A 17,397-nucleotide genomic window follows, 5' to 3' on the forward strand; every position below is an offset into this window, starting at 1 on the left:
TTATCAAAATGACTAGTGCTTTCCGATAACAAGGTATCGACCCCAGGAAAACCAACGAAAAATTTCCCGTTCTTGACTGTCACGTTTTTCCAGCTCCAATTTTTCAATTCCACCATTATTTCGCATTAGAACACTTGGTTTCCCACTAAACTCTACGAAACACGAGAGGATAACAGTCTTTCCTTCGAACCTTATATATTTATTTCTGTAACCAACAAGGACACAGATTACGAAGAATCTCAGTAAAAACACGGTGTCTTTTTTGTAGATCATAACAGAGCGTATTAAAAAGGGACGCTCGGAACAGAAATACGGAATTTTTATGGTGCTTTCAACGTCGTCCATCAGTTTAATATGTATCTTATAATGATGGAAAAGCGCACGTTAAAAGAAAACCGAAGAAAATGAAATTGAGTTTTCAACAAAAATGAAATCTCATCAATTTGCATAGTTAATCAACTTATCCGAGGAAGATACAGGAAATACGTAAGAGTTATCGATCAAAATAAACTTAAAACTTGATATTCTTCGACGGAGTAACTTACGTTGAACACCAAACTCGATGAAGTGGTTTTCTAAACATATAGTATACGCTAAGAGATGCAAAAAGACGAGTTTCCAGTTATAAATATACTTCAAATGTAAATTAGTTTACATACACGTTTTATTAAAATCATACCCTCTCTTCTTAATGATTTATACAACTAGCTTTATGTGACAGTTTACAGCTACTATTCGTTCGGACAAGGAATAATATCCGGATTTGTGTCGTGACCAAAATGAAATTCATTTTATCGATTTATCGCGTCTCGATATTTTTTCTCCAAAATATGGGTCGCATAGACAAGACTATGTTTTGCATGGCGATCGCTATACCAGAAACTCTACACCACGATCCGACCACAAACTATTCGAAACATTCCAACCAATCACGAGGAAACAAAGAGAAAGATATATCGTAAATTCGAGACAGTTCATTCGCGTAACGTAACCGGAAGCGACAACCAATGATGAAAATATGCGAAGAATGAAAAAAATTTATCGTAACCACTTTCGTGGTGAAGATAATTTGCGAAATATGAGACGAAGAAAACACGATGGAGTATAGGAGGAAGAAAATTTCTGAAGAAAGTGAAAGTCAAAGCGTTACAGGACGATAAAATACAGAAGCAACGTCGTCTTCAAATTATTCAAATTGTGCATCCGACGTAATTAGATAAATTATTGAGGCATTAAATTAACAGTTAACGCTAAAATTACCTATTATAGAAATAAAATCGTCGCAGGGCGCCTTCGAAATATTTGAAATTCTAACGCTTCTCGTTGGGCAAGTAACCGATAACAAGTGAATTAAGATCTGCGTGCTAATTACCACTACTCTATCGAATCAATTTAGTGATCAAAGAGGTGTCTCGTTTGTATCGGCATACCAAATGTCGACCTTTCATAGCCGACTCAAAGGGAATAATTTGCTCAGATTGTTATAGGATTGTTGGAAAATCACCACGGTTGTCTGCGAATAAATTAGAAGTAAAAAAAATAAAATGTGCAAATGACAAGTAGATCGTTATATAAATCGTCAAGAACAGAGGACATGATTTTAATGAAACGTACACGGTTCGAAATAAGACTGAATGACAACGAAGTTTCGTGTTTGCAGCTAAATAGTTAAGTAAGAATGGAAAAATAATAATTGTGTAGAACTTACAACTCGTAATGTCTTTAACCATTCATTCTTACGTTAGGCGGTACACAGGGATACGCTGGAGTAGACTCGACGAGAGTAGAGGATTGCTCTTGAGGCAGAGAAGTGACACAGAGTAAAAGAATGATGGAAGAAGGGGAGAACATAAAAGAGAATTTTTTAGTGTTATGCATGTCGGAATGCATTGTTATAAGCCACTGCACTGATTAATACTACTCGTGCAGCCCGAGAAGTAAATCACTATAGAACGTACAATAGAATTTCCAATTAAATGTGGACTGAAAACGATCAATTTGACGATTACTTAAATAATGATATTCGGGACAAGAATAAAGTATACATTCGGGATAGTTAAATTGAAATGTCTCGGTAGTTTTTATTTACTTACACATAATGCGTGGTACTAAGAATTAGGCAAACAATGGTGTAAGAAGGAAACGTGATTTTATTTCAACGATAACGCATCACTGTGTACGCTTATACAGAGATTTAGCTCCAATGCGACAAATTGGGAACTATAAATAAAGCTGTATACGTATATCCATAGAAATTGAAGTACCGCAAAAACCGCATTCGGTCTAGTTGGAACGCTACTAATGACTTCAGTGTTGTATACTGTGTGACGTTGTTGAAAATATCGCGTAAAATTCTCGTTGTAAATGTCACGGTACGAATTAGAAGCTATATACGTAATTTTTCTAACGAGATCCGCATGATACGTGAACAAGACTGCGTATAATGCTTGTAGAATGCGAAACAACGGTAAAAAATAAAATTATTCGTTCAACATCTTCTAACTGAAATGCTTCGAAATAAAGTCTCAAGACGTGTTCATTATTCAAGCAGACGGAGCGAGGGAAAAAAAGTAAAACGCTTAAGCCAGCAACGAAGTCAGACCAGACTAGGAAGGAAGCAAGGTGCACGAGGTCATTGTCCTCAAAAAGGCGCGTAGCGGTAGCGTCATATTTCTACGAGAACCTCTGACACGGTGCGGAGATGGAGAATCCTGGTGAATAGCGAAACGTTCTCTCCAAGAACCATACCGATTTCCAACGTACAGTTATCACATACTGATCCATTAATACGTGTACGCAGATCGATAAATTTGGCTCCCGGGTGACATTTACCGTTCACTCGAACATTTATCATCCATGCTCGGATGTACACGAGAAGAGGATACGAAGGAACGGAGGCAACGTCCCTGAGCATTGAAACGCCGTGTCGGACCGGTGCGCTGTGTCACGCGTCACAACATTGCGTTTGTCGTCGGCTCACACGCGATCCGTACGCAGCAGGGAGACAGGCAACGATGACGAAAGAACTAAAGAAACGTCATACCGCGGTGGATCGCGTTACGTCGTGTCACGTCGCGTCACTAGCATTACATTTCTATCACACACCCACTACACGTCCGGTAAACGAGCACTATAGCCGATGTACGGCTTCTCTGTGTTCGTTTGCCTGCGGACTGGAGCGTGCCCCAAAGAAAAAAAGCAGTTCGAATCGCAGCACGTTCTTTCAGGGCCGTACGACTGTTCGAGGGTAAGAGGTGTCAGAAGGGGGTGCTCGACGGAAGGGGTAGAGAACGCGTGAGGTCCGCGTGTGTCTTTTGGGCTGCCGGTCCCAACGTTGACTGCACCATCGGTCTCTATCGCGCTACTCGCAACCACCACCACTACCACTACCTCCACCACCACCACTACTACCACTACCGCCGCCACCACAGCTACCGTCGCCGCCGTCGACGACGACGCCGTCGGTTGGCGTTGGCTATCGATTTTTCCGCGCAGCCTCCGCGGCCGGAGCATACAGACCGTCGACGTCTACTGGATAGTTCTAACATCGTTGCTTGCTACTTTAACCCCTTCTGATTCTCACCTGTCCACTTGTTTTTCTTTCAGCTTTTCTTTTTATTCCTCCACCAGCCAGTCTTTTTTCCACCAAGAAAAATGGACGAAGTTTCACCAATAACGGTGCCTATGCGGCCTCTCTTTCTTGACTATCGGGCCCATTGATTTAGTAATCTATTGTTATCGGTCGCTTTTGACTTTTTTACATGGAACTCTCGTACTTTTTCTCTTCCCTTTTGTTCTACTTCACTTAATTACAGCTTAAGCGAACTATTTCGCTTTATTTTACTTGTTTTTTTTCCAGCTATAATCTTCACCATTGCGAATATCAGTGATTGTTAGATAGCACTATCAGGATTGTCGTTACCATTTTTGTTTGCCCCGTCTCTTTGTCCCACTTAAGATGTAATATTCTGCTGTAAAATAGGACGAAAATTGCTTTTCAAATTCCTTTATGTGTTCTCCAACTCTTTTATTGATCGCATTTCTGTTGATCTTTCTTCCATGGCCTGGTTACTGCGGAACCCGGGATCTCCTAGCGACTTTATGAAGGGGTTACATTCTTTTGTTTGCAATAAACGGCGAATATGCTTTCAGTCATCCAAGGTCTTAAATATGTTCCGCATTCGACTTATTAATTACCTAACTGCGGGTTTGTCAATGCAAAACAAAATATCCTCAGTTTTTTGCCAGAGTACGTCATCGGGGTATCATTTATGGATAAAATTCATTCCTCCTTTTTATCGCTTTTCTTATATTAAAAAATTTTCAAACGTTCCTAATTCTGCTCTATAGACGAAGTCAACCTAACAACAATGAGTTCAGTGGAAAATGAGAGAACTTTCTTCAGAAAAACGTGGCTCAAAGGAAGACATTCTTATCCAAAAGGAAGAAGCGGCCCTGCGATAGAATGCACGATTTTGTGGGAAGATTTCAGGAAAAAACGTGAGAAATGAAGTCTTCCACTTTCATATTATACGATCTTTTATTCGTTTCCCTATCCCCTCGTTTGTCAGTGACTTTTACAAAGCCAGGAATGGCCAACAGTCGGCATTCTCGCTAACGAACGAACCAGGAATCTACATCGACCCCTGGAAGATGTTTGCGTTCGTTAGATGGAACCGATGCATAAGATAAGACTGAACGAATCTCTTAATTGTAAAATGATCGACGCAAATAGAAAAACCCGAGCATGAGCTCAAATATGCGTGACACGCCCTTTTCAAGTGTGACATTTTATATTAAGGAATTACTTATACTATTTTAAGGACAAAATATAAAGTATTAGCGATAAATGTTTATAATTTTTGAGAAATTACCATCTTTTCGAAGCACTGACGTTGAATCGAAGACCACGATTTTACGATAATTTATGATTGAAAAGAGACGAAGAAACAACTGTTCTCTACACAACGTGGTGCAGTATTTAACTTGTATCTTACTTCGTAATTCATTATTTATCTTTCAAAGTTTATGAAAAGATTCAGAAGTCTCTTTCGACATTGCATCTGCATATATCTTACAGCATGTACGCCCATGATAGAGATAGGTCAAAATAATTCTGATTATGCTAACTTAACGAAGACAACGAAGTTTCGGTGGAAGAACGAAACTTCGACGATTATTGAAGATAGAATATATTGTACAAGTATTGGTAGACAAGAAGGACGAGCTTCCGTTTTGAAGACTCGTTAAACTAGAAGATATACTAGAAGGAAGTTTGCACTTTGACACCCACGTGGCGTCGACGAACTTTAGCATCAACAAGATATCCCGGAAGAAGCCTGAAGATTACGATCTTGATGAAGTTTGAATATTTCCTTCTGAACATCTTGTAAACTAAGAAGTACATATAATAATATTAGTTAAAAATCATTAAAATAATTACCAACTATGACGATACACATACAACGAAGATACTCGAAATTCATGTATTTAGGATATAAATTATATTTTATAGTTTAAAAGATCGTAATATAAATTTTATACGCAATTAATAGACTTAGTTGTTATCTGAAAGAAAATTAAAGATTAAACAATTCAGAATCAATAACTTAGCCTTGGAATGCTGGTGGCCAATTGTGGACGGATGATTCTACTTGATGCTAGTAGTGCTACTCAATCTGTGGCCTGGCAATAAAGGAAGTAACGCTTACGCCAGCGAGTTTCTCGCGATAATGGTTGGTCTTAGAAATGAGAAAAGGGAAGGAGAGAGTCTTATAGTGATTTTGTACATAAAAAAAGCCAACTTGAAATAATTTACTACTGCATGCTGACGGGTACTATCTCGGTGTAATTAAAAGATGTATATCGGATAAGAAACTTTGTTACTACATATGTATGTAAAGCGTGTAACGATGACACGCTTTACGAAAAGTCCGAATCATTCGTTCAATTTAATCGATCTAATCTAATCTAATCTAATTAGTTTACAACTGTATCGTGCAACGATAGAAAAGGTTCTCTCGAAGGAAATGGTTGAAATTTAATTTTTCATTGCGACCTCAACCAAGAACTCACAGGAATTAATTAAATCTACGCCCAAAAGGATGACCTTAATGAGATAGGGTTCTCAGAATTAAACAATCTCCGCAAAGGGTCTGCAATTTCGTCCTTGATGCTCTTAAAACCCCAATTGTTGAATCTGACAACTAAAAATGAAATAATGCAATCTCCGCGCAAATAAATATTTTGTCTTTATCGCAATGTGATTTCGTTTGAAGTGTCCGAATTAAAAATTACACGGTTTCACGTATCGTTGAGATAATTGAACCACCTAACGTGTGCAATTTTCTTTTATCGCTGGTATAACGTACAGCATTTTTGTTAAGGTACAACTGCGCACACGAGAATACAAACAACATACACTGTGATACATGTATATGTATATACATGTGTCCATAGCGATTCATAAAAAGTATTCTGGCGAGTAAAACCCTGTGAAGTATCGCGATAGGAAACATTTTTTGAAGTAAAAAGATAAAAGGATATTCTTCGGAGGAGACCAGGAAATAGAGATAAGGGCGAGTACAAAGGGCATTCAGATAAATTCAGAAAACTGTAAATCCCATGAAAATCTTTCTTCAAGCTGTTCGAAGCGAGACAACCATAGACGAATCACTACGAAGGGTATACACTTATGTACATATACACCTCAGCAACAAATATATGTATATTTGTACATATGATAATAATAGGAGTACTTGTACACTCGGCATTCTGTGACATCCACATTTCTCATGACGTTAATTTGAATATTTTAGCGGGTCGCTTGAATATTTTACGCATTTAAAATAAGAGAAATCAATTTTAAACCAGTTTTCACGTGAAGTTATTTATATCAGTAAAATTCAATTTCGGACTTCTAACACTTCTATAGTATACTATGATATGCTAATTCTTTGCTAACTTACACATTCGATTTAATCTATTTTCTCAAATGTGAATTTGTTGGAAAGACTCCAAGAAGGTACTAATTCCAACTTTAATGATATTTCCTTTTAAATATTTGCAACTGATTCGTACCTGATTTGTAAAGTATAGTCCGTATATAAAGATATAAAAGTCAGAAACATAAGGGGTTCTGAAATCTTTTCTAAAATCGTAAAATCCCTCTTGTAGTTTGAGAAATGGCCGTTTGTTCTTGAAGGACTAACTTCGAACTAATCTGAAATATCTCTTACAACTACGTAAGCCAAGAAGAGTCGGGTCACTGGACGAAAGATATATTGAGTTCTCGTATATAGTAACGTCAATTTTTAGAATAGTATCTATTTATAATACCGAGCTTTTCGATCAGTATTCACGATTACATATATTTAGCAGTACATAGATTGACCCTCTTTTTAGATATTGAATTTTCTAACTTTAAACTTTCTATTTGTTATTGTATGTACGTATGCATATAAAGAAAAGAATAAATATTGTACTTTTTTATTATTTATAAAGTAAAATTTCCTTTCTCCATTATACATTGTGATTCATCGTGATTCACGAGTACGATTTATATATGAAAGAATTTTTATTAGTCAAATGAAAGGAAGTTTATTCTATATCGATAAATTGAGAAGTCACTCAATTTTTATATTTTTCCACTTATTCGTTCGTTAATTTTTATCGAGAGAAGGATCTATTTAAATTTTCAGTAAATATGCGTCAACTTGTAACACCAAAATCGACATAAATAAATTATTCTCATGTTTTATTTATATACCGTTACATATTTCATAAATTCGTGAAACATGTTTCAGTATACTCCCGGAGCTGTTTCAAGTGTTTTTCAAACAAGCTCATTATATCCGTGGTATGCTTCTAACTTTTTAAATAGAAACAAATATATGTAATCTACTTTTTAATATATCAGGACTACAATGTTATATATTAACTTTGACACAGTTGAATTTATCTATTGTATATCGAAAGACCTAATTTTAGAATATGTAAACATACATAGATGAGTGGGAATTATATTTCAGCTTTTCTCTAAATTACTTACAAACGCCGCAGACCATTTTCGTAGTATCATGAACGCAAGGTAAATTTTCACGAAGGATACTTTAGAGTATCGGATAGTTGTGTTTATGACGATTAACTCCTAGAGAACTATCAACTGTGCTTAATGGCCACGATCCCCTTTTCAGTCACTTGTCATGCAAAGTTCGATCGTCTTAGTCCGGCCCATTATTAGAATGAGTTACGTAATAACCCATCAGTCTCGCGTGATTACTCAATTCCATGAGCTTTTCCGAAATTATACTGAATTTAAACCGAAATTACGTCTTGGTGAACTCGCTCGATAATTTATACTGAAACTCTATACTGTAGAGGAGAGAATTTAATTATTATTAGCAATTATTCAATTTCGATCATGCACATCCTCTACACGCTACAACCGAGAGAGACAGAGAGAGAGAGAGAGAAAAGAGTTAAAGAGGGACGTCAAACGCAGTCCTTATTAATAATTTTGATTTCAGAGATTTCATTTACAGCGGTGTAGCTTTCATGCAGCTCCCAGTCAATTTGCAAGGAAACTTCCTCGACTTTCCTTTAAGCTTTCGTGTAACATTTGCCCGCGTGACGGAAAGATGTTTCCCAAAAAAGAAAATTAATATGAAGGTAATAGTTTAGTGATCCTTCCTCGGTACATTCAAATTCCCCCAATATTTCCTCTCCCCGAATTCAATGATAATTATAGTGACATTGCGAAACTTCATTAACAGACAGCTGCGAGAAATGAAAGTTCCCAATGTAGCTTCAAAATTCATTTACCGTCTCTGCTACCATTAATTATTGAGATAAAACGAAGTAACAAAGTGGGAGAGCTATTACAAACCATGATACCTCTCGAGGTAAGATCTCCCCTAAAGCAATAAAAACGTACGCTATCATTTTTCAACGATTCAGAGAAAAGTCGTTCGCCGTCTTCTTCAATTCCTTTCGACAGTTTTCGCTGCTGCCATTATCGAACACTTCCTTGCTCACGTTTATGAACATTGAATTTACTGTTCAAGATACTGTGGTCTCATCAATTTTTGAACGATCGCCTTTCATGTCAACTTCTAGGCTACCAAAAACGAATAAAAATAACGCTGCCAACGTATGCATTTCGAGAGAAGCTCGAATATGTATATCAGCTATACAAATATCTTAAAATATAGTATCGGAAGATATTGTTCGAAATACAATTAGGGTTACCTATGAATAATACAAAAAAAAAAATTATAAAATCGATCTGCAAATCGATGAGAAACATCTTTCGAAAAGAAAATCATCTACGATATATTGAGATATTGCTAAATTTCTTGCATTTTGGTATGAATTTCTATTTACAAAACTGAACTTTCTCTGCTACAATTTTACGATATCATCAATTAGCTACTTTAATCCTAACAGGAAATAGTTTTAAGCATAAATAGACGATCTATCTGTCTGCCTACTATCTACGCGTGGATTACACGTTAGTGTGTACATGTCCCCGTTTCTTATAAAATAAACTCTATTTAATCTGGAATCGAGACTGAATGCACCAGTGTTAATGGAATTCAGCCTGCTGGATGTGACACGCTCCACTAGGTCCTCGGACTCAATTGAGAAATAACTAGGAGGTTCGATTTAACGGAGCGTGAAAAAAAATTCAATGTACAAAAGAAAAAAGTAAAAATAAACACAGCTATCTGATATACCGCATATACATAAGAAATTAAAGATTCTAATACGTTATACTTAATTAGACAAAGAACAATATGTATGTAAATAAGGATGATTAAATACATAAAGCTCTGCGTAAACAAAATTCTAGAAGTAAATAAAATATTTCTACATTTATGTCAACGTAAATAACCATCCAACAACAAAGAACTCACCTTCATCCTTGTCCGTTCCACCACAAAGTAAAAATGTTGAGACCATAAAAAAGTCTTGTGATAAAACTGTCAGCTCCAACTATTTTTATGGAATAATGAATGTCACCTTCAACCTGGAACAAGAAGATTAAAAATGTTACTTATTCTTTGTAATTCATTACTAATACATACATATATGTAAGAGAAATTTGAAGGACAAAAATAGCTCTAAATATCCTAAAATTATTGGACATGACCAGAGTAATAACATTGGCGCCCATGTAATAGAAACTACGCCAAACTACCTGAATCGTGGGATCTCGTCTCCTGTACCGATCGTCCGAGCTGATCTTGGATGGATTTAAGGTTCCAAGAGTGATCCAGTGTGTATTTCTCACTGGTAGAGTTACGTAAGCTGGATCAAAGAATTCGACAGTAATCTAAAGAATCCAAAAACCTAAGAGTAGTCTAAGCATATCTCATAATGAATTGGTTCAGCGTAGATCCAAAGATCCAGAGGTGGTCCATAACATATCTTTCAATTTTAGACTAACTTTAGAAGGGATTCAAAGATCCAAGTTATCCACAACGTTTCTCATAACTCTACACAGATCTAGAATGGATCTAAGAATTCAGAAATTATCCAAACTACGCTTCACAGTTCTAAGCTAAATTCAAGAATCCAGGTAGAACTGGTACAGGTGGAGCCTAAGATCGGACACTACAATTGTGAATTCAAGATATTGTGTAATTCAAGATAACACTCAGAGTCTCGGTGTTTATAATTTACAGTTATACCGTAGTAGATCTTGCAGCAGCCTTAGAGTTCTACGAACACAGGATATTTTAGGAGTTTTGCGATCCTGGGTCAGGGATGTCATTGGTTCATGGCCTTCAGGAGGACTGGCGGCGAATCCTATAATCGCAGGGTCACAAGTTCATAGTCCTGTGACCTTGGTAAAATTCAAGGCGTGTCCCTTCATTTCGGAGTCAGGGATTCGGTGTTCCACGATCTTAAAGTCGTCCAGGATGATTCTTACGATATCACGATCAAAAGTTTCCAGTACACACGTTTGTAGTTAATAGGACAAACCACGTGTCATAAAGTACGAGTTCATGCGACCCTAAAGATCATCCGCTATGAAATTCGTGTCATTTTATAGGATGTATGTTGGTACCTCGCAAAAGGATACATTTAATGTAATGAACTTTCCTATACATATTCACCCCAGTGCTTCCTATCTGATATGTGTTAATAAAAAAATGTTTCCGAGTACAAAATGTAGGATATCTCGTGTGTTATAAGATAAATATTATCCTGGTAGGTCACCCTATTGTAAAAATATAAACTGTAAATCGACAAAATTTGAAGGATAAAGAATACTGGGGGAAGTGTGCGGGCATTATCGATATTCGAAGGACAGTGGTGTTACCTCAGTGCGCATTATGTGGGTTACTAGTCCAAGGTCTAACTTCGTTCGTGTCCTGGAACATAAGCTCGTTTGTATGCTGGGTAATTTACCCGAACTTCCGGTGACCTATATCATTCGCGTATATCTATCTTATCCTCAGATAAAAGTTACGAATACGCAATTTTATATCACTTTTTCATAAAAGTACGATAATGATTTTGATACGCATCTGTATATGCTCTTATAGTTTTAATCATTTATCACTCCCCGTATCTCTTCAAGTAGTACGTCCCTTTGTTTATCTGCGATGCTGGCTACGTTTTATATTTTGATTATTTCTTATTATCAACACACACAGATAATAAACGTAGTTTAAAATATTTCAATAATTATCACGCCTTTCTCTCCTTCGCTTAGATCTATCAGTAATTTCACCGTGATGCTTATGCTAGTATTACAAGTTTCGAAAAACTTTCTCCTTCGAAACGAATGAGAGTTGTAGATGAAGAGATACTAAAAAAGGAAGGGAACGAAAATTGAAGAATTACATTAAGGATTCGGTGCCAAAGCGGTCGAATCGACTCGGTCGATTTCCCACAGATCTACTGTCGTTTCTGCAGAAGGAAGTTGTTCCAGAACGTGCCTTCGCACCCTACGACGTCTGTCGATACGTTATTCAATTCCACAATATCGGATTTCTCTTCTCAGTCTGCAGTCAGGCTACAACGGCAACTGCAGTTGCAGTATCTAACAACGATGCAGTTCTATCGAGGTGTCCTTCCGCTCTTTTTCCCCGCGTTTCTACATTTAGATATTTGACAAGCCAAGCAGTGTACAAAAATATTTGCAGAATCATATTCTGCCAATCTAAATTGTGAAGAACATTAACGATCAACGATACAACAGCTTGGACGATGTTACAACAAACTTGTAGTTCTCGTAAACTCACTCGAGCAAGATGTGTCTTGGTATATCTGCATTTTAATCAGGTTGAACTATTTAATAAAGGCAAATGTATTTCTCGCTCAATGTTACTTTGCTTATTAAAAATTATAATGCGTGAGTGATTGTGGATTATAAAAGCGACATACGTGGCTGTACATTCACGATAAGAGGCTCGCCTAATTTGTGACTCTGTTGCCTTGCAGTCTGCATCCATTATTAATTCTGTACGTAATAGTGGGAGTTTCTCCATGTATCTCATACAAACGATGAGCTTGTGTCTGTAGTCAAATTAAAATTCATGTACATGTAGAATATATCCTTGAATGCAATTTCGGGTATCAGTGTAAACCTCGATGTGAACAATAGCGTTAAATATTGAAACGATCTAAGGATATTTCACTAACCGTCAGACATATTATAAAATATTGATGAAACTGAGACTTCTGAATCGTAAGAATGGTAAATTAATGAGCATTATTCGCAAAGCTACAAGTAACACGTAATTGTCTTTAATCACTCTATGAACTGATTCTATCGCTTACATATTATCTATCTTCAATCTTTAGACTATAGTAATGTAATCACGCGATGAATATTTAAGAAAAAATTAAACTTATGAAATTTAAGTGATTTGTTAATTCTGATCTGAAATAGTTGGAAAAGTGTAAACCATTTTCATGAAATAGAGCGTTGATATATGTCTACGTATTCAAGTTGTTAATTAAAGGTAAATACTTTACTACCTTGATTACGCAGCGTCATATTTTAACATGTAATTTTTAAAGTTATAGTCAGAAGTGATAAAAGCGATTATCGTATTACAGCGAAGGCTGTTCAATTTTTACGACAAGAACATGATATATGTGGATTTTATGTTTCAAAGGATTGTAACATATTGCGTATCTGGTATTTTAATAATTTTTTCTTCTGTTCTACTCACACTTTTGTACTCGTTCACAGATGCAAGCATGTTAGATTAAGAATTTACACGTTTAAGATCCGGTTAAATTATACGTTCTCTTGCATGATTAAACAAACGTTAATATAATTCATTCCTCGCAATTACATAGCTCAGAGTATCCTTGAATCTTCATAAAAAAAAAATAAGTACAAAATTTATATTTTAAAATTGCAACACGCCGATACGAAAACAGATAATAAAATGAATCAAAGAGAAATTAATTTCACAAAATAAACTGACCAAATCGTACGAAGAATTCAAATCATGCTTGCGTATCTTGCGTATGTAGGAATGTGACGATAGTTGTACGGAAAGATCCGACTCAAGGTTACCATAGCCTTGAACATGGAATCGAATAGCCGATACATCGCGTCGGTCCAGAGATGCTTCGAAGGATAAAAAGTCCAGTCGTTGAAATGGATTTTCAAGAAGAGAAAAAAAAACGAACGTGACTAGAACGAATTGCGAAATAGAGGGAGAAAGAGAAGAAGAGAGAGAAGGCGTGAGAAGCGGATAATATCGAACGTCAACTTGCAATGGATTGTTACAATCTAACGGAGCTTTTTGCATAACGTGACGCGATACACGATATCTCGAGATCGACAAACGTACAGAGTTAAGCAGCGATAGCTGTTTGAAATATGTATTTCCCAGATGAACGCTATATTTCATCAACTTCGCAGAACCACTCTTCGACGTAATGACGTGCGAAATTAAAACTGATTAAAATAAATAAAATCGATTCCATATCTCTTGTCACCGTAATCGCGAAATGCAACATATTTATAAATACATACGTCGTAAAAAAAAGAATATATCTCGCGTGAATGACCCGATTTTCAGAAGTGGATCTTATTAAGAATCGCATATTAAATTAAAAAAGCCGAATCCGCTTATCACGTGACAAGTACTTATTTAAATCGCGCTATCCATTTCATTTTATAAATTAAAAAGTGCATCATTAAAGTTCTTTACTGTACGCGTCGTTTAACTTATACCGCGTAAAAGGTACCAAGAAACAAATACTATTAACCATCTATTCACGCCCGCTTTTTTATGAAGACTTCATAAATTTAGCAATAATCTTGCTACGTCAGGCTCGAGATACATAAAACCGGGCGAACGCATACACACGTGATTGCGAGAAGGAATACCGGTGAGTTCAGTTTTAATACACATACCCGCGTCGTTATTTTCTTTACATAAAATTTTATGAAACCTTTTCACACAGTAAGGATTCGCTATGCAAAAAGAAACGAACGATGTCGACTCTCATGGCAGCGAGGATCTTTTTAAAAATGTATTAAGGATGCAGCGCACAGTTGTTAGACATTATGGTCTTTCAAGATCAGGTTATCTCATTTTTTCAACCCTTTAATATGCATGTCTGCAATAAAACAGAGATGTGTATCGGTAAATTTTATTCAGGACACGCCCACAACTTGTTCTATCTATGATGCATTATTGCGATAATTTTTCTTCGCCTACGTTCTCATGACGTGTATCATTGCGCATCAACACCGTAAGAACAGGTACGATACTGCTTATATGAAGAGCTATCCGTCATTGTTACTTGTTTCACGTTCTTCAAACGAATAAAATGAATAAACTACACGTTCGCTGTTAAATCGTCATTTTATCTTAAACAGGAAATCCATCGCAGTTATTTAGAATTTAGTAATAATGTTTTTCGATATTTAATATTGAAAATTGAACGGTTTGAATGGGGATCTCCCATCAGAATTCTGAACGAAGGCATAATATTCGGTGATACGATAAGGTGTTACGGGATAAAAACAAAATATTAAGAAGTATATACAGTAAGGAATTATTTTAATGCGACAAAGATTTAAAAAAAGATGTAACCTATACCGCATCGTACTTGAACCGGCATCGACGATTTTCGATTAAATAAAGTTGAAGTGGAGTGTAAAATCCATCGTCCATAAATAGTTTATATCTTGCTTATAATCTCGTTATATTTTCCACAACGTTTTACGTGGAACGAAAGATGTCGAACGAGTTCTGTTTACATTAAACCGCGGATAATTAATGTTTCCCTTCCGAACACTCATATAATGTCAACTCACTGTTTTTTGTCCGCTCTATCAGTGTATACGTGCAATATGACGGTGATTAAACAAAACCATTCATTAACAGAAGCTATTAAGAGGAAGTCGATATCATCGCGATGTACGTGAATCATAGTATACATTTAAAAAAGTGATGGAAATTATTTGTATTTACGATCCTTTACACAGTAAAAATACGAATGTCGACTTTGTAGAAATTGAGTTAACGTCTCTTACGGTACAATCGAGTTATTTTCTTTGAGGTATAATATACATCGAATAAAGCTGCTGTACTTTCGACCAATCGCGGAGACGTAAATTCTCGTTACAATTATAATAATCGACACCACGAGTTGATCGATCCCCTGATTTCCGTTAAGATAATAGCGGTGACTCAGTTAGTATAACACTGTGGTTTACAGGGTTATAAGGTTTTTATTTCCGACACTTAAGTTACACTGTTGAGTAGGTATAAATCGTAGATGACAACTTGTCGCACGAAGATAAGATAGATATGCACAATAGAGCAAGGCTCTTATAGTTGAATGTAGTATGTTAGTGGACGTAGCACTAGAGGATACTTAGAATAATAGAGGAAGTGAATGTTCGGTAATCCCGAGAACCGACTTAGATAGTTGATGTGAGTTAGACTCCTCTAGCTTTGTATAATAAGTAAAGTTGACTTTTCGTGCTTAGATTTAGACTTTGTAGAATAAGTAGTTGACTTTTCTAGCGGTGTAGAAGAAGTAGTTGACTGATTGTATGAGTATCTGTATGAGTATCGTATTAATAGGGAAGTGCGTTCTCATAGTATTACGGAAGAAAGCTCGGTGTGGGTGTTCCTTTTGAATTAAGAACGTGGATTCGTTGCTCACACTTTTCGTGAGTAGAGTGAGGGCAACGATCTGCGATGTCCATTGGTTTAGGTCAATGTTAATGAGTGACGAGAGGGGATGGAACCTCCTACCAATGTTACTAGTTGACGTCATTGTTTAATGGAAAAACCCGGGTTTTCCGTTAGTTAAACATTTGCCTTTTGCATTAAGTCCCTAACTGTTTTCTCCGTAATTAGTACGAACGCATAATAAACCTAAGGACTGTTCCATCCACAAACCGATAACACTTACAGGAACAACAATTCCTTCAAGGTTAATAGGATTTAGTCATGAATGCCAAAACTACAAGCCTAAGTTTATAGTGGGTCCTTAGGTTTATTGGGGGTTTGAATAGCGGTGCAGATCCTTAGCGGCCAGGTAACTAGTGACGTCGTGCGGACCGTTTCACGCGACGTAACAGCTGCAACCTTCGTTTCCTTCTTTAACTCCTCGAAGCGAATTGTTTTATCATCGTATTATCGTTGAAATTTTTTGTGTACGGTTCGTCTACATTCAGGTATAAACTAAGTTCCTTTATTCCCAGAATCGAATCGTAAAAGGAAAAACTAGATGGACAAGCGTGACGGAATTGGTAAACCAGAAATTCCGTGAGACGTCAGATGGCACTTAAAGCGATATGACTAATCTATGTAGTTAATAATATCCATGTAAAATGAACAAATATACAACTACCGATGATCGTAATTCGTATGAAATTTCCTCCTATACATGTGTATCTATATTAATGGTCATCTGTTAACAATCATTAATATTGATCGTCATGTATTGGTATTCAAACGTACAAAGTACAAAATAAACGTTTCGGGATTTTCTCCATCAAAGATAGTATAGAGATAGCATTAATGCTTCGATCTCTCTGTTCGGAAATAGTGCCTAAACTATCAAAGTTCTTAGAACAATTTGTATCTGCAATCGAATGTATGCATCTATAACACCCAGGTTGAGAATGCAATGAGACGAATAGCCAATGTACCAGCCTCTGGAACTATGTTTCATTCAAATAGAGGTTATCGATAACAATCAAGTTGACTTATCCTTGATAAACTAGCGAGCACTTGTGGTGACTATTGAAGTCTTACGAAACTGCAACCTGTATATGATTACGAATGGTCATTTGTTTCTTTTTCAACACGGCTATAAACGTCTCAACATCTTGGCGAATTTATTAACGAAACACAAAACTGACTAGTTATTCGTCTGAAAAGTATTCATTTC

At 36.4% G+C, this 17,397-nt stretch overlaps 1 protein-coding gene across 9 annotated transcripts in view; it reads right to left on the reverse strand.

The window, feature by feature from the left end:
• The window catches only part of LOC117208292 (serine-rich adhesin for platelets), a 134,720-nt gene that overhangs the window by 108,541 nt on the left and 8,782 nt on the right, over window positions 1-17,397 (reverse strand). For 5 of the 9 annotated variants that reach the window (XM_033449338.1, XM_033449345.1, XM_033449344.1 and 2 more), the window contains exon 1: window positions 2,833-3,350. In XM_033449338.1, coding sequence (XP_033305229.1) covers window positions 2,833-2,914 — 82 coding nt within the window. In that variant the 5' untranslated portion in view covers window positions 2,915-3,350. Of the gene's footprint in view, window positions 1-2,748; window positions 3,351-9,917; window positions 10,031-17,397 lie in introns of those variants that run through there. The other 4 variants (XM_033449340.1, XM_033449341.1, XM_033449346.1 and 1 more) reach the window with 4 other exon arrangements.

The sequence above is a fragment of the Bombus bifarius genome, unplaced genomic scaffold (assembly GCF_011952205.1).
Source record: "Bombus bifarius isolate JDL3187 unplaced genomic scaffold, Bbif_JDL3187 scf7180000008058, whole genome shotgun sequence".
Classification (NCBI taxonomy): domain Eukaryota; kingdom Metazoa; phylum Arthropoda; class Insecta; order Hymenoptera; family Apidae; genus Bombus; species Bombus bifarius.